We start from the raw sequence: 22,614 nt of genomic DNA on the forward strand, positions 1-22,614 counted from the left end.
AAAAAAACAACTTTGTCTTCTCTTCTTGGGAACTCAGAATCAGGAAATGCTAACTTTGGAGTCACTATGCTTATCACCTCACATATCCTCGCTTCTTCTCTCCCCTGATTCCCAGTCATAGTCTTAGTTAAAGACTAATCACAAGCCACTAGGCATGGGTCTCCAAGGCAAAAAAAAAAAAAAAAAGGCTAGCACAAACACCTACAGGAAGACAGGATCCTGTCCCAGCCAGGCTTTGCCTGGGCCCCACCCAGACATCAACCCCAGGCTCAAAATCTGTTAGCATCCTCTCACAGCTGTTTTATTTTTCCTTCTTCATCTAGTCGAAACGGCTCTGCTCTGGCCCAGGTCATGGACACAGACATCTATGTGAACCCCAAGACTTACAGTAGGGTAGGTGATCCTAGCTTAAGACCTCTTTTTTTTTTTAGCCCTATGCCTTTCCCAAGACCTATCTGTGACCTGAGTTCAGTCTCCCTGTCACAGATCCAAGAAATCGAGGGGGTTAAGATTATCACTTACTGCTCCCCTCTCTACTTTGCCAACTCAGAGATCTTCAGGCAAAAGATCATTGCCAAGGTAAGGTTTCATCCATGGGGACCAGAAGGGCCAAAGAGAGACGGGCCAGACGCCCGAAGCAGAAGGGGGCTGGGAGCCAAAAGCCAGCCATCCGCCCAGGGTGGAGGTCGAGATCGCTGTTGGCCCTCTCCCCACAGACAGGCATGGATCCGCAGAAGGTTTTACTTGCCAAGCAGAAGTACCTCAGGAAGCAGGAGAAGAGGAGAACGATGCCCACACAGCAGAGGAAGTCCCTTTTTATGAAAACCAAGGTGAACCGAAGCCAGGGTCAGCCCCACACCCATCCTGCTCTTGCCCCTGGCACCCAGCCTCCAGCACCTTGAGAAGCAGACAGGAAGTCTCTGAGAGTGCTACTGGGCACTCTGCTAGGGAGAGGGCTGCCAGCTCCCAAAATAACCACTGCGCCTCATGCTCTGGCTAAGCCGGGCCATTGTCCATGGGCCTATGAATGCCAGGTGGGGAGCAGCAAGGAATTTCCAGGGTGTCCAGGCTGGTATGGGAGTGGGAGTATGGGGCAAGCAAATGCAAGAGGACCCCAGTATTTCCAAAGAGGCTTCCTCCTAGGCAGAACATTCAAGGTTTGGGCCTCTGTGGAATGGTTCTCCCATTTTGAGTTGTGGGGGGGACCAAGCTTTCAGGCCCTCCCCCAGGCAGGGGCTTTAGAAGAGGCCTGTACTCACACCACCACATACAACGTTCACTTCCGCCTGTGCCCCCCTCACCCCTACTTCATGCTCAGTGCTGGGGTCCTGACTGCCCTCCTCCCTCCCACAGACAGTGTCCCTGCAGGAGCTCCAGCAAGACTTTGAAAATGCGCCCCCTACAGACCCCAACAACAACCAGACGCCCACCATTGGCACCACCATATCTTACATCACCTTCAGCCCAGACGATGCCTCCGCTGCTGCCCCGTGTGAGCTGCCAGCTTCTTCTCAGCCCCCCAGTGAGCCTAATGACACCCTGGCCAGTGTTCCACCCTTTGTCACCTTCCACACACTCATCCTTGATATGAGTGGAGTCAGCTTTGTAGACTTGATGGGCATCAAAGCCTTGGCCAAGGTGAGGCCCCGGGGAGGGGGCATGAACCCCTTCTCCTGCTCCCCCATTCTTCCTTTCCTCAGGAGATTTCAGCCCCTAGAGGGACACCTCCTTCGCCCAGGTGGATGTGCTATAGGGGACAAGCCCAGGACAATGAGATGCTAGAGAGGGCTACCTTAGCTCTAGCCTGTCTACCGAGTCAAGTCCATCTGGAGTTCTTTCTAGGATCCAAACTTGCCTGGAGTACTCTGAGTAGAAGTCAGCTTGGCACCTCATTCATGAAAACATAGTGCACCAGTGTTCCTATGCCCTGGCGACACAGCGAATGGGCAGACCCACTGGATGACTTCTCAGTGGCCCAGCCAATGGCAGGGAGTTAGCAAGCCTCAGAGTGGCTTAGGTGGAGACAACCCAGGGGAGCAGAGGGGTGCAGAGAGGGTATAGGAACACCGAAGGCCCCTTCCTGTCAGGCCTCAGGCGTCTCCCCTGCCTGGGCAGTCTAGGCTTGCCGAGCTGAGCCTTGCTCTTCTCTGAGGTTTCTGCCTAAAGCCACAAAGTCAGAAAGCAGCAGAGCCAGGAACCTAAGCACTGAAGGCAGAGATCTGACCCTTAGTAAGACCAATAGTGACTTTAAGTGCCCGTCACATTGGCAAAGCCCCATTTCCGCCCTGCTTTCTAGAGGGGCCTTGGGCCAACACTCCAGAGAGAAGTAGGGTGCTCTCTGCTACTCTTGCCTGTGGCTGTCGGGGCCCTCAGGGCTACTTGTTTATTTGTCTTCCTTGTGAAGTGCATTTTGTGAACCCCTTTTTAGACCCTCTCAGAACATTCTTTTCCTTTTCTCTCTTCTCCCCTCCCCCTCCTAACCTTTCTAGCTGAGTTCCACCTATAGGAAGATTGGAGTCAAGGTCTTCCTGGTGAACATTCATGGTAAGAAAAGGAGGGCAGTTACAGGGCCGGAAGGCTGCTGAGACAGGAAGGCTGAACTAGGCTGCTGGATATAGAATGAGAGCACCTAGTATTCCCCAGAAACTTCTGCCTGCATATAAACGTTTCAAATATAAGTCGAAAGAGTCGGGCCAGATTGTATGAGTTTTCAGTAACAGAGTGGAAGGTCATGGAATTGAAAACAGCTAGAATGCTAATCTGCTCCATCTCTAAGGTGCTGTGAGTCTTAAACCAGATCACTTTACTTGGCTGAGGATCTATTTCCACCCATGTAAATTAGGGGCTTGGTTAAATGAACTTGGGGATCTTTTCCGATACCCTAACTTCCCAGGCACCTATAGATACAGTCTTACATGCATACTGTCTCCAAAGGGTGCACTTCTCAGCCTCAAGGACGAGCCACAGACCAATGAACATTCACGTCATCAGCACATATACCCAATACAGGGAGTGCCCACAGTCCCAGGTGGCACAGACACATCCCACTCCCAGGGCTGCTTGTGCCAGGCTCTGTCCGGACCACCCTCCAAGACTTCCAGAATCTGCAGTGGGAGATGCTTGACGTGCTTGGAAGTTGATGGGTTCATTCTCCTCATACTCAGGAAACCATCTCCAAAATTTGATAAAAATAAATAAACCAACAAATAAGGGCTCATCTTCATCTTCCGAGGCATTGGAAGTTTCAGGAAGGCATAGGTAAACAAAAGGAAGGACGAGCCATAGGAGACTGGAACTAGAAGCAGTCTCCTCATGGACATTTTAGCTTTTCCCTACAAAGTGCCAACTCCCTAAACCCAGTTTCCTTCTGCCCTGGCTTGAGGGTTCAGTATCTTCAAGCTCATGTTGCCCTCTGCTGTCCAGAACTGATACTGCAATGCCAGTTCATGGCCTCCCCCTCCCCCAGCTCCAATCCACCCATGCAGTTACCTTTCTCAAGGTGACCTTGACTCCTTCCAGCCCAGGTGTACAACGATATCAGCTACGGAGGCATCTTTGAGGACGGGTGTGTAGAGCGCAACCACGTGTTCCCCACCATCCATGACGCAGTCCTCTTTGCCCAGGCGAATACCAGAGACGTGGCCCCAGCAAACAGCTTCCAAGGGGTAAGGTCCCCTTGGGCTCTCTCAAACAGCAGGACCAGAGGGTGCTAAAAAGAACCAGAAGGTGTGAAGTGCAACACCAATCTACCATCGTACTTTTTTTTTTTTTTTTTTCGAGGTAGGGTCTCACTCTAGGTCACGTTGAGCTAGAATTCACTATGTAGTCTAAGGGCGGCCTCGAACTCACAGTGAGTCTCCTACCTCTGCCTCCTGAGTGCTGGGATTAAAGGCGTGTGCCATCAGCCATCATGCCCCGCCCATGGATCTCAGCTTCTCTATCTGTAGGGTAGGGACCATCAACCACAATTACCCACCACATTGGGCTTTTCTTCAAGATTAAATGATAATTATATCTTTTACATAACGATACAATTTTATTGAATGCTCCTTTTTTTATATTAATATCGCAGTTACCCAAACACCCAAACACAGTGCCTAAGTTGTAACCTGTGCCCCAGCAGTGCTCAGCAGCCTCTCTCTCTCTCTCTCTCTCTCTCTCTCTCTCTCTATATATATATATATATATATATATATATATGTATTTTTTTTTTTAATTTGAGAGAGAGAATGGGTATGCCAGGGCCTCCAGCTGCTACAAACAAACTCCAGACACATGTACCTCCTTGTGCATCTGGCTTATGTGAGTCCTGGGAAATGGAACCTAGGTCCTTTGGCTTTGCAGGCAAGTGCCTTAACCGCTAAGCCATTTCCCCAGCTGCATCCTCTCTTTGTTGAGGTGACATGTTTTCAATGAGTCAAGCTTGGAGGTTCCAGGATGGAGAAGCTAAGTCCACGCTTAGTCTAAGCCTCTTGATATTTAATTTACTGGTCAGTTAGTGGCATGCAAATAAGCTACAAATAACTGTCCAGGACTCTACAAAGCTGAAGAATCAGAACATGCCCACATCGTTGGGGCCCTAGTCTCTCCAGCCACCTCTCACCCCGAGGCTCCCTGCCTTTGGCCTTCCAAGACTGTACCTGCCCCCAGCCTCTGTTAATTAAAAAAAAAAAAAAAAAGACAGACTAAAAATAGAACTTTCTGACCCAAGAGCTCTTTGCCTTAAGAGAATGATAAAAGAGAAGCCATGTGTCCCAAGTGCCAAAAGAAAGGGAAAACAGGGTCTGCTTCCCACCCTCCACGCTTCTGGAGAGACTAGGGGAGCCACGGGCTGTCTGACTTCACGAGCCTCATCCATGAGAAATAGGGAGACCGGATAAATCCTTGTTATTAGGACTTATGTGTATTGTGTTGATTACATATTTGTAAACAGTTCTACACTCACCTAACAGAAATTATGCACACTCCTTGCTATGGAGAAAGCTAGTAAAACCAGCCTGATTATCCTACCTTTACAGAATCCCGATGTGGAAAAGAATGCAGGCGACTGGCACTTCCCAGCCTCTAATGCCCACAAAGGAAGGCGGGCCCTATGCGCACTGCCCTCGGCTGTGCTGTAGCATGAAATGGCAGCGGGGCTCGGGGAATATGGCCACCTCCAGAGCCTGCCAGACGTTCTCCTAGCCACCAAACACAAATTGCCCACCTGAACTCATCCTGTGCCAACTTCCCCCCTTCAGGCTCCAGGAAACACGGAGCTGTCCTTGTACGATTCAGAAGAGGACAGCCCCAGCTACTGGGACTTAGAGCATGTAAGCAGGGAACAGCGGGTGAGGGATTGAAGGGAGGGGTTTCCTTCCCATTCAAGGTAGTTGGCTTGCTGTCGCCTCGAGTTCAGAACGGTCACCTTGAAGATGACAAGGTTTCATCTTCATTTTCTTTTTTTGTATATGTGTGTGTGCGTGTGTCTGTGTGAGTATGCATATTCATATATGTGTAGGCACATGAGAGGGGTTGCGGGTGCATATGTGTGCGTGCATACATGGAGGCCAGAGATTGATACCGAGGGTCTGCTGTAATCGCTGTCGACTTTATGTATTGAGACAGGGTCTCTCACTTGAAGCCAGAGCTCACTGACTCAGCTAGCTTGGCTAGCCAGCTTGCCCCTGAGCCCTTCACCCCACTTGCTGGGATTCCAGGCAGGCCACCACACTCACCTGCCATTTATATGAGGCCGGGAATCTGAACCCATGCCCTTGTGCACAGCAGGGGGATTAACCATCTCCTCACACCCCTCATCTACCTTTTTTTTTTTTTTCGTTTTTTGAGGTAGGGTCTCACTCTAGCCCAGGCTGACCTGGAATTCACTATGGAGTCTCAGGGTGGCCTCAAACTCACGGCAATTCTCCTACCTCTGCCTCCCAAGTGCTGGGATTAAAGGCGTGCACCACCACGCCCGGCTCATCGTCTATCTTTTAATAACAGATCTTATATCTTTTCACCTTGGGGGATGGAAGAGTCAAGCAAAGCTATCCAACATTTTTAAATTATATTTTATTTATTTATTTTGAGAGAGAGAGAGAGAGAGAAAGAGAATGGGCATACTAGGGCCTCTAGCCACTGCAAACACACTCCAGACCCATGTTCACCTTGTTTATCTGGCATATCCAGGTACTGAGGTATTGAACCTGGGTCCTTAGGCTTTGCAGACAAGTGCCTTAACCACTAAGTCATCTCTCCAGCCCTATCCAACTTTTTGACATTGCATCATGGCATTGTCATCGATTGCTGTGCTGGGATGAATTCGGGCTGGAAAGCCACAGGTTGGACATGCCTCTGAGAACTTACTTCTATCTATTGTAAACACACCCGCCCTGCCCTGTAATCTTGGGCAAGCCACATGACACCACTGGACTCCAATTGCTATTATCTGAAAAAGAAGGGACATATAGATAAAACCTGTTCCTCTACAAGATTGGTCAGAGGAGCCCCTTGTCCTTCCATTGATGTATTAGGTATTTTCGGGCATCTGTTGCTGGCCTGGCACAGTTGCAGGGTGAGCGCACAGCAGTAAACAGACTCTTGCTCCCTGAAAACTCTCTGTTGACAGACTCAGATGAGCTCTCCGGAAACAAATCATTCTTGCAAATGAGCAGGTTGTCAGCTAAAAGCCATATGCCATAAGTCGTGACTATCTTCCCAGGGCCTGTGAAAACCATCACCATTGTAGTGTCCTGAATTTGAAAACAAAAAACAGGTGCCTAAGTGTCTAAATTTAGAGTAATTTGGTTTGGGTATGTTTAAAAAATATGTATATAGGGCTGGAGAGATGGCTTAACAGTTAAGGCACATGCTTGTGAAACCTAAGGACCCAGGTTCAATTCTCCAGGTCCCACGTTAGCCAGATGCACATGGTAGCCCATGCATCTGGAGTTCGTTTGTAGTGGCTAGAGGCCCTGGTATGCCTGTTCTCTCCCCCTCTCCCTCTCTCTCTCTCTCTCCCTCTCTCTCTCTGTCTCATAAATAAAAATAAAATCTTTTTTTTAAAAAAAAATAGCATATTGAGCCAGGTATGGTGGCGCACACCTTTAATTCCAGCACTTGGGAAGCAGAGGTAGGAGGATCGCCATGAGTTCGAGGCCACCCTGAGACTACATAGTAAATTCTAGGTCAGCTGGACTAGAGCGAGACCATACCTTGAAAACACACACACAAATAGCATCTCCCTGTACCTTTTCCCATTCATTTTGCATTTGAATTCCACAGTCTTCTGAATGCATCTCTCAGAAAGCTAATGGCAGGTGACAACTATTGGGAAATACAGCTGGAACCACATTAAGCAGGATGACTTCTGTGTCCTCTTGAATCCTCCAGTACATTTTTTAAATGGAGGATATTGTCACATTGTAAATGCACAAAATAAAGCAGTACACCAGGAAGTAACATGTGGATGACCATACAGCACATGGGAGGCAGGTCCCAATCCCATTCTAGAACCTTCTCCCATCACCACTGTATCAGTTCATCTCTCAGGCAGGCCTGCCTCTTCCCTGCTCACCCACACGTACGCACTCACTCACAATGCTTTATCTAGCCACTGGGAGACAGTCACCTGTTGGTCACAGTCACTCCAATCCCGAGAACTCTAATGATTTCCCTTCCTCTCACCCTTCCTTCCTGTGGCCCTGCAGGAGATGTTTGGGAGCATGTTTCAAGCAGAGACCCTGACTGCCCTGTGAGAGCTCAGCTGGTCCCCTTGCTGCCTCCAGAGCACCTGGAACCTGGGACTTCCGTGACACATAAGGTCAGGAGCACAGGGGGTGACCAAGAGAGAAGAGTGCATCTACCTGGACTCTAGATCCTCTCTTGACTCCTTCTCCTCTCACCTGCCCTTCCCTCCCTCCCTGCTTCCCTGCAAGAGAGCCAGCCCAGCCTCAGCAGCAGGAGGAGTCTACTTTCACAGGCTGCTGGACCCACCTCTTCACCCATCCCCCGCCCCTCTGACCAGGGCCAGCAGTGAGCTCGCTCCATCCCACTCCCTAGGCCCTCACGTGGCAGCTGACTTCCAGCCTCTAAGAGTGAGCCAAGAACAGAAGAACTGTGCTGACTTGGGGGTGCAAGCTTCAAGCTTCAAGAGGGGTCCTATGGCTTGCGTGAATTGGGCTTGAGAGTATTGGGTGGACATGGGACAAGGGGATGAACTAGGTTAGGGTACTGAAGCTTGTCCCTCTAGCTTCTTAACAGCTAGTAGCTCTGTGCCCCAGAAACCAGGTACTGCCCACACCCTACAAGTCTCTGTCTCGCTCTTCACCCCAACACTACTGAGGCCTCTGCTGTCCCCCACCTCTGACTCAAGACTGGGCGGTAGCCAGGACCCTCCAGACCATCAGAACTACCTCCCCAGAGGCAGACAGACAGTCAAGGGACTGCCTTGCCCTCTGAATCATACTTCCGCTGCTCCCTTCTGGGGGATAGGTCACTGACAACATAGCAACAGGTATTCTGCCCAAAATATTTTGAGAACCCCTCTTTGTACTGGAGACCAGGAAGGGGAGGTGGTGCTAGTATCAACTCAAGGCAGACTGTGCCCCCGGGCCCCGACAGCCTGCCTGACCTCAAAGCCCATAAGGAAAATGCCTCTCTTTGGGAAATCTGTCATAATCATCTTCACTTGGCAAAGAGTCAAACATTTGAACTCTCCCTTACCAGGATGTCATGCAGAGCCACGATGGGGGTCCTTGTGCCAGGCAGGGGAGGAAGTCCTTAGCGACCAGCTTCATCCTCTCACTGTATGTGTCTCCCTCCATAGAAAGGCTTTATAACCTCAGGACCATATTCTCCTAGGAAAGATGAACATAGGGATTAAATTCGCCATGACTGTAGGGAGGTAACTTGAGGGATCCCACTGTGGCTTAAAAACAAGTAGGTGCACACTCACATGTTTTGCAAGTACACAGAAAGTCTTCTGGCCTCTCCTTACTATTTCTCCCAAGTTCCTTCACTTCAGTGACCCCTGCCCCAACAGGTTGGGCTGACCAGTTCCTAACTTCAGCCTGCCCTTCATTAGACGTCTGTGTGTTGAGTGAGCTGGTCAGCTAACAAGTCTTCGTAGAGTTAAAGGACAGGGTACTGGCAAAAGGCCAACACATTCTTGGCCTGTGAGCGTTGCTTCTCTGTGAATTCATTATGCCATCAGGCTGCCAATGGAACCAAAACTTGGAAGGTGGAAGACAATGTTATCTGGGATTCACTGTGCCAGCCCTCAAAGTGCCAAATTCAAGAACAAGAACCTTAGCCAATGACAACTCACCCTTCCCTACTCCACCTCCTCCGAAGTCCAGCTCAGGCCTAGGAAGTAGGGGAAGGTCACAGAAACAAATCCAAGTGTCTAGATTCCCTGGTGACTTGAAGTTCAGCAGACCAGCCCCCAGAAATAAGGGGATTTCTGACTCACAATGGCCAGGGGTTGTGCTCCAGGGGGCATCTGCAGCATTTCAGGAGATACAGGGACCCATGTTGAATGTATGATTAGAAACACGTGGGACGAGGGAAGATGCTGAAGAAACGTCCACTGGGGGGAGGGCATATTGCAAGAACACACGTGCTACACGGGCCAGGAAGGGCAAGGGAGCAAAATAATCCAGATTTTCAATATTTTTGAATGTTCTTATTGATCTGTGATGTACGATTCCCTGGGAGGGTTGTGTACCTTACCTCTTAAGATATTTGTGTAATTTATTTAAATGACATTCTCCTTTTGTTTGTTTTGGTAATAAAGTGGTCTTGAAACATGAACAAAGGCATACGTTGAAGTGATTTTAGAGAGAGATAGGCGGTTGAGGACATGGCACAGCAGATGAGAGTCATTGCTGCATAAGCATGAGGACCTGAGCTCAATCCCCAGCACCCACATAAAAAGGGGGGGCTGGAGAGATGACTCAATGGTTAAAGGCATTTGCTTGAAAAGCCTGCCAACCTCAGTTCAATTCCCCAGCTACCCACATAAGGCCAGATGCAAAAAGTGGCTCAAGTATCTTGCATTTGTTTGCAATTGTATAGACCACCCCCCCACACACACATACATGCAAATAAATATGTTTAATAAAAACTGTATGCCTATGATGCCAGATCTGAGGTAGGCAGAGACAGGAGGATTTTTAGGGCTCTAGGGCTCCCTTGTCATCTGGTCTACCTAAAAAATGGGAGTTCCAGGTTCAGTGAGAAACTTAGGAAAAGAAATTGCTCACTTATTTCTCAAGAAAATAAGGTGAAAGAAAGATAGAGGAGGCTTCTGTATGCATGTGCACACACACCACACAAATCAAAAATAATAGAAAGAAATTAAGTAAGTCTTGTCTGAGGACAGCTGGCTCTGCTTGCACTCCACTAAGAAGAAACCACAGTATGTGAGGCCCATCAGAACAGAGATATGCAGGGATGAAGAAACAGGGAGAACTAGAGGACAGAGAGATAGATGGGAGGAGAAGCCTACATCACAGAGGCAGAGGCCTGTGAGCTCTAAATTCACATTTAAAATAAGCTAATCTCGCTTTATCCTGCTGCTCCAATGGACTACAGGAGATTTGGGTAAATTTTACCAATTAGCATCCCATGCATTTGAGTTTTAGATTTTCCTCTAGTGAGACTGTGTTGGCCTGAATTCCCCCAGAAGCAGAACTAAAGACCAAAGCTGGTACACGGGCTACTTGAGAATGATGTTCAGGACCAGGAGGAATGAGACAGGGATGGGGAATAGTCAATACAAGAGTCACTGAGGTAGCCTGCAGAGGGTGGCTGTCTTCCTAGGAGCCCGGTGAGCTCCCTCTGCAGACTGTCCTAAGGAAATATCTACCCATCAGCCCATCTTGCATTCATCAAGGGTGACTGGTGGCCCTGAACTCTGCACAATGATAGGCAGTATGGGTCTGAGTAGTACCCAGTGTCCATGGAAGGACAAGTGCTAGGAGGGGCTGACAAGTGACACCACTCAGCACTCCCCCGCTACAAGCTTAGGAGTGGAGGCGCATAGGGACATCTAAACCAGATGCAACCTTTTAAGACTTCCATTGCTAACACCTGTTTGCCCCGATAGGTTGTACAGCTATACCATCGGTGTGATGGCCATCTCACCCTCCTAAACCAGAGTGGCATACTTTGTGAGTGTCTTCTCATATTCACCCCTATAGGGATGTTATCAAAGGAGACTTGCTCTGGAGACCCATGCATGGTGGTAAGACTTCATGACTCGAAGGCTCTGAGTCGCATGTCATGAGAGCAGATTCTTTCAAACTATGTGATTTGGCTGGACATTGTGATGCATGCCTTTAATCCCACCACTCAGGATACAGAGTTAGGAGGATCGCTTGTGAGTTCGAGGTCAGCCTGGAACTACAGAGTGAGTTCCAGATCAGCCTGGGGTAGAGTGAGATCCTACCTCAAAAAAAAAAAAATGATAAATAACTAAACTATGTGATTAGCTTTTCATTTACAGGACTAGACAATTTTCCATCAACAAAAATGTTTAAAGGACAGATTCTGTCAAATTTGAAAAACTAAAAATAGCACAAGAAATACCATCAACTCATGACTGGTTTGTTTATTATTGATATTCCACTCACTTTACTCTCATTCTCTTCCTGCCCCCGCTCTCTTCATAGATATACATAACTTCTGGTTTTCAATCATCTTAGAGTAAGGTGTTCCACCTTAAATACTCCAATATGTGTTTCCTTAAATATAGTCTCTTGCATAACTACTGTGCTATTACTGACTTAATGAATTCGCATGGGAACAGTACTTTAATTTACTATTCATATTCCAATTTTGTCAGTTATTCTAATAAGTTTTCTCTTGTCTTCAGCCTAATATCCATTCTAAGGTCAAGTATTAAATTGGCATGTGCTTAGCATCCTTTATCTGGACCATTTACAAATTTTCTCTTTGTCTCATGCAACATTATTTTTGAAGAATATAATTCACCCACCCCTTTTTCATAGTTTTCATTTTGTATTTGTCTGATATTTCCTCATGATTGCATTGAAGTTTTGCATTTTCACCCAGAACACTCTATTAAAAATATATGCTGTGTCTTTCTTCCTATGATACACACATAATATCCATGAGTCTCAAATGGGCAAGATTAATTTTGATAACTGTTGCAGTCAGGTTCACATTGCTGGCAGAAAATACCCAACCAAGAGCAGCCTGTTCATTTTGATTTACAGACTTAAGGGGAAGCTCCATGATGGCAGGGAAAACGATGGCATGAGGAGAAGGTGGACATCACCTCCTCGCCAACATCAGGTGGAAAACATCACCAGGAGAGTGTGCCAAACACTGGTAAAAGGAAGCTGGCTATAACACCCATAAGCCCACCCTCTACTATACACTGCTTCTAGAAAGCTTTAATTCCCAGAACTCCGTCAGCTGGGAACCTAGCATTCAGAACACCTAAGTTTATGGGGAACACCTGAATCAAACCACCACAATAACCCAATCAGGCTACTGCCCATTTTCCCCAATATACAATTACTAAAAGGAAATTTTTTTCTCCTTCTAACTGTTGTGCTGAGTGTCTGTAATTCCAGCACCCAGGGGCCTGAAGCAGGAGAAGCAAAGCCAGCCAGTGCTACATACCAAAACACTCTCTTTTGTTGTTATTTTTATTTATTTATGTGAGCGTGACAGAAAGAGAAAGAGGCAGATAGACAGAGAGAGAGAAAAAAAATGGGCTCACCAGGGCCTCTAGCCACTACAAATGAACTCCAGATGCATGTGCCACCTAGTGCATCTGGCTTACGTGGGTCCTAGGGAATCAAGCCTCAAGCCAGGGTCCTTAAGCTTCACAGGCAAGTGCTTAACCACTAAGTCATCTCTCCAGCCCCCAAGACACTATCTTAAAAAAAAGTAAAGGAGCCGGGCATGGTGGTGCATGCCTTTAATCCTAGCACCTGGGAGGCAGAGGTAGGAGGATCACTGTGAGTTCAAGGCCATACTGGGACTATATAGTGAATTTCAGGTCAGCCTGAATGAGATCAAGACCTTACCTTGGAAAATTAATATATATATATATATATATATATATATATAGAGAGAGAGAGAGAGAGAGAGAGAGAGATATTAAATTTTTTAAAAAGTAAAGGAAAAAGTGTGATGCAATGTTACATCAGAGAGAAAATAGCAAAGAAACAGAAACTTTTTTAATTAATTAATTGTTTATTGACAACTCCCATAATTATAAACCATAAACCATGGCAATTCCCTCCCCCTCCCAATTTCCCCTTTGCAACTCCACTCTCCATCATACCCCTTCCCCTCTCGATCGTCTTTTATTTTGATGTCATGATCTTTTCCTCCTATTATGATGGTCTTGTGTAGGTAGTGTCAGGCACTGTGAGGTCATGGATATTCAGACCATTTCGTGTCTGGAGGAGCACGTTGTAAGGAGTTCTACCCTTCCTTTGGCTCTTACATTCTTTCCGCCACCTCTTCCACAGTGGACCCTGAGCCTTGGAAGCTGTGATAGAGATGACAGAAACATTTAAAAAATATTTTATCTATTTATTTGAGAGAGAGAGAAAAAGACATGTGTGTGTGTGTGTGTGTGTGTATAAATATATATTCAAGCCAAAGGACAAAGAAGAAAAACAGATAAAGGAAGAGCTGGTGATACAACTCAGTGATAGGACACCTGCCTGGGTGCAATCCCCAGTAGCACAAAAAATAAAGTAATAAAGGAAAACCTAAACAACACCTCTGGGAAGTGTAAGCTACAGTAATCACACCCACGCTCACATAAAGGAGGTGTTGTCAGAGAGGGGAAAAAGGAGGAGGATATGGAGAAGAAAGAGAAGATAATAATGGCTGAAGAATCCTCAAATGTATTGAAAAAATGATCATCTGCACATATAGATGCTCAATAAACTCCAAGACAGGTAAATTCAAAGAAATCCTCTAACAGACACATTATGGTAAAAATATTGAAAGTTAAAGACAATGAAAGGGGCTGAGGAGATGGCTTAATGGTTAAGAGTACTTGTTTGCAAAGCCTGCCTACCTGGGTTCAATTCCCTAGCCACCCATGAAAAGCTGGACCCAAAAAATGGTGCAAGTACCTGGTGTTCTATTTGAAAGTGCCAAGAGGCCCTGATGCACTAACATCCACACCCACACACACACACCCACACACACATACACACACACATCACGCATACACACACAAAAACAAGCAGTGGAAAGCAGCAGGAATAAACTCTTACAAATCACTTACAAAGCAAAAACCAGTAAGAATGACTTCTGACTTCTCAACAAAAACAGGATAACACTCAAAGTGCTTAAAGAAAACAGCTATTGGACTGGAGAGATAGCTTAACAGTTAAGGTGTTTGCCTGTGAAGCCTAAGCTCTCAGGTTCAATTCCCCAGAACTCACGTAAGCTGATGCACAAGGTAGCACATGCATCTGGAGTTCGTTTTCAGCAGCTAGAGGCCCTGGCATACCTGTTCTCTGTATATATACCAGTCTCTCTCAAATAAATAAAATGTTAAAAAAAAAACAAAAAACTGGCCAGGTATGGTGGCAGATGCCTTTAATCCCAGCACTCGGAAGGCAGAGGTAGGAGGATCACTCTAAATTCAAGGCCACCCTGAGACTACATAGTGAATTCCAGGTCAGCCTTGGATAGAGCGAGACCCTACCTTGAAAACCAAAGGAAAAAAAGGGGGGGGACTATCAACCAAGAATCCTGGATTCAGGAGAGCTATTTTTCACAAATGAAAATAAAATAAGGACTTTCCCAAATAAACAGAAATTGAGACAATGTGTTCCTAGCAGATTCACCTCATAAGAAATGCTAAAGAATATTCTTCAGGCTGAAAGCAAGTGAACATAGAAAGCAATTTAAGGGGTACAGGGTGATGACTAGACAGATAAAGCACTTGCTGTGCAAGTTTGAGTTCAAATCCCCAGAACCCACATAAAAGGGTCTCAGTAGCGGGAGCATTTGTAATCGCAGTGCCTGCCAATAGCAAAGTGGGAGGCAGTCAGGAGAACGCCCCAGAAGCTCATGGGCAGCTGGCCTGGCGAATGCAGAGGTGAGCAATGAGAGCTCCTGCCTCAGACAAGTTGGAAGGTGAGGGCTGACCCCCGAGGTGATCCTCTGGCCTCCTCGCATGCACTGGGATGCACACATGCCTGCACTCACACACAAGCACACACACCAAAAAGGCTAGTGAATTAAAATTTCACATCTAAAAAACTGAATTGAACCCAGGCCCAGAAAGCCAAGCGCCACATGTTCTCTCTCCTATGTGGATCCTAGCTACAGATGACTGGGCTTCTGCATGAGAAGGAAAATACTTAGTAGCAGAGGCCAGTAAGTTAAAAAGGAGACATAAAGGGAAGAGAAAGGAAGGGAGGAGGCTACTTAATAGGTTGAAATTGTATATTTGTAAGTACAATGATTGAGATGTGGAGGTAATATGATGGAGAATGGAATTTCAAAGGGGAAAGTGTGGGGGGGAGGAATTACCATGGGATTTTTTTTATAATCATGGAAAATGCTAATAAAAATTTAAAAAGAGACTGAATTGACACACACACAAAAATAAAGAGAATAAATGTAATTATATAATTATATGTTCTTCCATCCTCTCAATAGGTTTAAAACACGATTGTACAAATATGACCTGCGAGGGACTGGGGAGACAGCTCAGTGGGCAAAGTGCTTGCTGCACAAGCGTGGGGATCTGAGTGTCAATCCTCAGAACCTGGTAAAATACTAGGCATTGTAGAAATGCCTGTTACCCCAGTGCTGGGGAGGCAGAGACAGGGAATCCCAGGGCTCACTGACTAGTTAAGTCTAGCCAAATTAGTGAGCTCCAGGGCTGGAGAGATGGCTTAGTGATTAAGCGCTTGCCTGTGAAGCCCAAGGACTCCGGTTCGAGGCTCGATTCCCCAGGACCCATGTTAGCCAGATGCACAAGGGGGCGCACGCGTCTGGAGTTTGTATGCAGTGGCTGGAAGCCCTAGCACGCCCATTCTCTCTCTTCTTTCTCTCTCTCTCTGCCTCTTCCTCACTCTGTCTCTCACTCTGTCTCTCGCTCTCAAAAAAATAAACAACAACAAAAAAAAATTAGTGAGCTCCAGGTTCAGTAAGAGACCCTGTCTTAAGGTAGACAGGGATTGAGGAAAACACATCATATTGAACTCTGCCCTCTACACACACATGTACAAATGTGGAGTTCATTTGCAGGGGCTAGAACCCTGATTTGCCCATTGTCTGTCTCTCTCTCTCTGTCTCTCTCTGCCCCCTCTCTCTGTCTCTAATAAGCAAATAAAAATGAAAATAAAATCTGAAAAAATGTGCATTGCATGCACATACAAGTACAAACACATTAACACACATGAAACATGCATGTAGACACAAAAAAAGAAAACTAAAAAATGTATATAACACAGAAACAATAGAAAAGATATACAAGATAAATACTAACCTGAAGCATGGGGTAGCTATATAAACATCAGACAAATTGGCCTTAAAAGAAAGGAGTTCTTTGCTGGTATGGTGGTACACACTTGTAATCTAGCATTCTAGAGTCTGAGGCAGGGTGATCTTGAATTTGAGGCCAGCATGTGCCATGTAGACCCTATCTCAAAAAAAAAAAAAAAAAAAAGATTAATAAAGCTATATGCCTTTAATCCTAGCACTCGGGAGGCAGAGGTAGCCAATCCTCCTCCTCACTTTTTCCTCCCCTCAATTCCCCAACACATAACCCACTTAACCCTTTCCACGCCTGTTCTTTTTTCTAAATTTTTTTTTGTTCATTATTTATTTATTTGAGAGTGACAGAGAGAGAGAGAGAGAAAGACACAGAGAGAGAGAGATTGAGAACGGGCGCACCAGTGCCTCCAGCCACTGCAAACGAACTCCAGATGCATGCGCCCCCTGGTGCATCTGGCTAACGTGGGTCCTGGGGAACTCAGCCTCAAACTGGGGTCCTTAGGCTTCATAGGCAAGCGCTTAACCGCTAAGCCATCTCTCCAGCCCCCACGCCTGTTCTGTAACCCCTTCCCTTAAGTCCTCCCTGCTTTTGCCCCTCCTCACTACCTGTTTTTACCTTCCTGGTCTCTAATGACTCTTATTTCATTACATACAAATCTAAAAATTTGAAGCCAGGGTCTGCATATGAGAGAGAATACGCAGTGTTTTGTCTTTCTGAGGCTGGGTTACTTACTGAATGTAATATTGTCAAACTCTATCAGTTTTCCTGCAAGTTTTATACTAGGGTATCAACAAGCACGGATTATCAAGTATCTGTATAGTAAAGTGTAGAGTCCTTGGGGTATATGGCCAGGAGCAGGATAGTTGGGTCATATGGTAGTTCTATTTTTAGCATTGGTAAGACCTTCTCACTCATTCCCATAATGGCTCCGCTAGCTCACACTCCCACCAACAGTGAGTATGAGTTTTTTTTTTTCCCAGACTGTCACCGGTATTTGTTGTCATTTCCTTTTTTTTTTTTTTTGGTTTTTCAAGGTAGGGTCTCACTCTGGCCCAGACTGACCTGGAATTCACTATGGAGTCTCAGGGTAGCCTTGAACTCATGGCGATCCTCCTACCTCTGCCTCCCGAGTGCTGGGATTAAAGGCGTGCGCCACCACGCCCGGCTCATTTCCTTTCTTAATGAGAACCATTTTGACCCAGTGAGATGAAATTTCAAACTGGTTAATTTGCATTTCCCTACTGTCTAAGGGTGTTCAAAGCTTTTAAAAATACTTATCGTCCATTTGTAGTTCTTCTTTATAACTCTGTTCAATTCCATAGCTCACTTTTTGAGAACTTCAAAACATAAACATACTGTAATTTGATCATGTTCCCATCCAATATACTCTCTTGTCCCCTCTCACCCTCCCCTAATCCATTATGGTCCTAGGTAGTCCTTCCTCTGTTTTGTTATCTCTTCCTTTTGTCTTCCTCAGTCCTCCACGTAAAAATGTCCATGGGCTCAGAATAGTGCAGGTCTTGTGGAGGTATCAGTGACCACTATGGGGTCATGAATGTACCAGTTGGTTCATGTTGGGAGGACAGTGTCCCAAAGTACTCCTTTGTGCCACCTCTTCTACCATGTTCCCTGAACCTTGGAGGATATGTTAGGTTAAATGTGGAATGTCCCCCATACGCAGCCTCATGTGTTTTGAATGCTTTGTGCCCAGCTGGTGGCAATTTGGAAGGTGGAGCCTTGTTGAAGAAGGTGTGTTGCTGGGGGCGGGTTTGGGTTGTTATAGCCCAACTTCCCCTTTTTCAGAACTCAACTCACCCTCTTGTTGCTTTCTTCTAACCCTTTTGGCAAGATGTGATGTGCAGCCCCTGCTCTATTACCCTTTTCCTGCCACGATGAAACTGTCCCTCAAGACTCTAAGCCAAAATGAACACTTTCCTTGCATCAGCTTCTTTTGGTCAGCTGTTTTGTCCCAGCAACATGAAGGTACCCACAACAAAGCGTGTGATAGATGTCTCATTTAATGATGAGCTCTTGACAGCCTCTTGTTTTCCATCTCAATGAAATTTAAGTCTCCTCAATGTCTACTTCCATCTCTATAAAGAAACTTCTCTGCTGTCATAGCCCGTTTTTTTTTTTTTTTTTTTTTGATCAGGTTGTTTAATTTCTTATTTGTTTATTTTTTTTACTTCTTTGTATATTCTAGATATTAATCCTTCAAATATATAGCTCAAAAGATTTTCTCCCACTCTATTGCCTGCCTCTGCAAAATTAACAGCTTCCTTTGCTATACAAAAGCCTTTTGATTTTTTCCACTAGCAGTTTCAGACTCTTACATGAAGGCCTTGGACCTATTTGGAGTCAATTCTTGTGCATGGAGAAAGATAAGGATCTAGTTTCATTCTTCTATATACAAATATTCAGTTTTCCAAGCACCATATGTTAAAGAGGCTCTTTTTTTCCAGTTAATATTTTTAGCATTTTTGTCAAAAATCAGAATTCAATAAGCTGCATGGATTTATATCTTGATCTTCTATTTCTGTTCATGCATGGTTTTGTGATAGTACCATACTATTTTTGTTACTCGGGCTCTGTAAATTACCCTTAAACTGGGTATGGTGATACTGCTAGCATTTATTATCATTATTATTATTTTGCACAGGAATGCTTTGGCTAGCCAACATGTTTGTACTTCCAAATGAATTTTAAGATTTTTTTCTATTTCAGTGAAGAATTACATAGGAAGTTTGATGAGAATTGCATGAAGCCTGTAGATTTCTTTTGGTAAGATAGTTATGTTCAAAAGATTGATTCTGGGCCAGAGAGATGACTCAGCAGTTAAGGCACTTGCCTGCAAAGCCTAAGGACACAAGTTCAATTCCCCAGTACCCATGTAATGCCAGATGTACAAGGTGGCATATGCATCTGGATTTCATTTGTAGTGGTCAGAGGCCCTGGTATGTCCATTCTCTCTATCTGCCTCTCTCTCTCTCTCTCTCTCCATATATATATATATATACACATACATTATATATATGTATATATATAATAAATAATAATGAATGTATCTATCTATATATGTATATATAGATAGATATATATAGATAGATAGATTTTTTTAATTTTTTTTATTTATTTATTTGAGAGCGACAGACACAGAGAGAAAGACAGATAGAGGGAAAGAGACAGAATGGGCGCGCCAGGGCTTCCAGCCTCTGCAAATGAACTCCAGACGCGTGCGCCCCCTTGTGCATCTGGCTAACGTGGGACCTGGGGAACCGACCCTCGAACCGGGGTCCTTAGGCTTCACAGGCAAGCGCTTAACCGCTAAGCCATCTCTCCAGCACAGATAGATAGATTTTATATAAGGTATCTCTTTCTCTATATCTCCATATATATATATATATATATATATGTATATATATATATATATATATATATATATTTTATATATAAGGTATCTCTTTCTCTGGTAGTTTGAATGGATGACTCCCACTATATTCAGAATTTTATTAAAGTTAGTAATTTAGATCTGCAGCCACCTGGCTGCAAGAAGTGTCACTGTGGGTGGATCCTAGGGTCCAGCCCTAAGGTGTGGGGGTGGATTTGGAATCCCAGTCTAAAGATATGTGAAGTTGTGGAGCTTTGTCTGGAGTTGCTAAGTGTGCTTGACTGTGCTGCTGGTGGTGGTTGTTTTTGGCTTTCTTTCTCTCTCTCTCTCTCTGCTTGGTCCTGTGAAAGAGGCCCAGCTTCTTCTGTCATTATGGTACTTCCCCTGGTTATGTAAGCTTCCTCCCATAACTGTGCCTGCTCTGGAAGTTTATCTCAGCAACCAGAAGCTAATTACCTCTCTCTCTCTCATAAATAAAAAATATATATTTTTTTAAGATTGATTGATTCCTCCAACTCATGAGCATGGAAGGTCTTTCCATTTCCTAGTGTCATCTTCAATTTCTCTCTTGAGTCTTCATTTAAAACAATAAAGTCTTAGCCGGGCATGGTGGTTCACGCCTTTAATCCCAGCACTCAGGAGGCAGAGGTAGGTGGATCGCCTTGAGTTCAAGGCCACCCTGAGAATGCAGGGTGAATTCCAGGTCAGCCTGAGCTAGAGTGAGACCTTACCTTGAAAAACCAAAAAAATAAAATAAAATAAAAAATAAAGTTTTCAATATAGAGATCTTTTACTTTCTTGGTTAGGTTTATTCCAAGTTATCTTTTGAGGCAATTGAGAATGAGATTGTCTCCCTGATTTCATTCTCAGCACATTTATTATTGGTACACAGGAAAGCTACTGATTTCTATGTATTAATTTTATATCCTGTTACTTTAGTGCAATTGTTTATCAACTCTAATCATTTTCTGGCAGCTTTCTGGACTCTTATGTATGGAATCATATCATTGCAAATAAGGATAATTTGGCTTCTGCCATCCATGCTTATGGATTGGAAGAATCAATCTTAAAAAAATATTTTATTTATTTATGAGAGAAAGAGAGAGAGAAGTGGGGATTGTGTTGAGAATTGGTCAGTAATTTTCTTTATCTGTGTGTATGTGTCTTTATCTAGTTTTGACCAGGATAGTACTGGCTACATAAAAATAGTTTGGGAGCTGGAGGAATGGCTTAGCAGTCAAGGCACTTGCCTGCAAAGCCAAAGGACCTCGGTTGGATTCCCCAGGACCCACATAAACCAGATGCACAAGGTGGCACATGCATCTGAAGTTTGTTTGCAGTGGCTGGAGGCCCTGGAGCTTTCTCCCTCTCTCTCTCTTCCTCTTTCCCTCTCTCATATTAATTAATTAATTAATTAATTGAAAAATAGTTTGGTAGTGTTCCTTCCTTTGTAATTTTATGGAATAGTTTAAGCATTCTTCTTTGAAAGTTTGGTAAAATTCACCACAGAATCCATCTGGGCCTAGGTTACTTTTAGTTGAAAGATATTTTTTTATAACTGCTTTAATCTCGTTGCTTGTTATAGGTCTGTTTAAATGGATTTTCTCATCTTGATTTAATTTGATTAAGTCACATGTGTCTAGACATCTAACTATTTCTTTTAGATTTTCCAATCTAGTATAGTATGTGTTTTCAAGGTATGTCCTTATGATTTTCTGAATTTCATTGCTGCTATCTGCTTAATGACTTCCTTTTCATCTCTAATTTTATGGACCTAATATGGTCTTCTCTCTTTTGGTTAGTTCTGCTAAGGGTTTATTGATTTGTTGTTGTTGTTTGGGTTTTTGAGGTAAGTTCTTGCTGTAGCCCAGGCTGACCTGGAATTTAATATGTAGTCTCAGGGTGGCCTCGAACCCACAGCAATTATCTTACCTCTGCCTCCCAAGTGCTTGGTTTAAAGGCATGCACCACCATGCCCAACTTGTTTATCTTTTCAAAGAACAAACTCTCATTGATTAATTGATTGATTCTTTATAATTTTTGTTTCTATTTCCTTAATTTCTGCCCTGATCTTACTTACTTCTTTCCATCTACTGATATTTTGTTTGGCTTGTTCATTTTCTAGGGCCCTAAGGTATACCATTAAATTATTGTCCTGAGATCACTCTGATTTCTTAATATAGGCATTTAGTATAAGTTTCTTCTTTGGTCTGCCTTTATTATATCTCATAGGTTTTGGTATATTGTGTTTTCATTACTACTTGATTCTAGGAACTTTTTCATTTTTTGGTTTTGTTTTTTGAGGTAGGGTCTCACTCTAGCCCAGGCTGACCTGGAATTCACTATATAGTCTTGGGGTAGCCTCAAACTCATGGCAATCCTCCTACCTCTCCCTCCCAAGTGCTGGGATTAAAGGCACGTGCCACCATGCCCAGCTGATTCTAGGAATGTTTATTACCTTTTTGATTTCTTTAATGACTCATTGGTCATTCAACTGCATATTATTTAATTTTCATGAGTTTGTGTTATTATTGATTATTAGTTTTATTCTATTGTAAATCAGATAGAATATGAGGAATTATTTCAATTTATATTTATCAAAAATAGCATTGTGTCCTAATACATGATCTATTTTAGAAAAAGAGTCTACACACTGCTAAAAATAATGTGTATTCTGCAGCATTTGGATGGAACATTCTGTAGCTGTCTGTTAGGTCCACTTGTT

At 44.5% G+C, this 22,614-nt stretch overlaps 1 protein-coding gene across 3 annotated transcripts in view; it reads left to right on the forward strand.

Annotated features, from left to right (window-relative positions):
• Nucleotides 1-9,772, forward strand: part of Slc26a9 (solute carrier family 26 member 9) — a 31,089-nt gene extending 21,317 nt beyond the window's left edge. The window contains exons 14-22 of one of the 3 annotated variants that reach the window (XR_006633204.1): nucleotides 324-393; nucleotides 487-579; nucleotides 717-830; nucleotides 1,354-1,638; nucleotides 2,490-2,544; nucleotides 3,520-3,665; nucleotides 5,241-5,312; nucleotides 7,692-7,804; nucleotides 8,044-9,772. Coding sequence is in view for 1 of the 3 variants with exons in the window: in XM_004663533.2 (XP_004663590.2) it covers nucleotides 324-393; nucleotides 487-579; nucleotides 717-830; nucleotides 1,354-1,638; nucleotides 2,490-2,544; nucleotides 3,520-3,665; nucleotides 5,241-5,312; nucleotides 7,692-7,739 (883 nt within the window). In the remaining 2 variants the exon portion in view is untranslated. Of the gene's footprint in view, nucleotides 1-323; nucleotides 394-486; nucleotides 580-716; nucleotides 831-1,353; nucleotides 1,639-2,489; nucleotides 2,545-3,519; nucleotides 3,666-5,240; nucleotides 5,313-7,691 lie in introns of those variants that run through there. The other 2 variants (XM_004663533.2, XR_006633205.1) reach the window with 2 other exon arrangements.
• The last annotated feature ends 12,842 nt before the right edge of the window (nucleotides 9,773-22,614 follow it).

Source organism: Jaculus jaculus, chromosome 1, assembly GCF_020740685.1.
Source record: "Jaculus jaculus isolate mJacJac1 chromosome 1, mJacJac1.mat.Y.cur, whole genome shotgun sequence".
NCBI classification, from domain to species: domain Eukaryota; kingdom Metazoa; phylum Chordata; class Mammalia; order Rodentia; family Dipodidae; genus Jaculus; species Jaculus jaculus.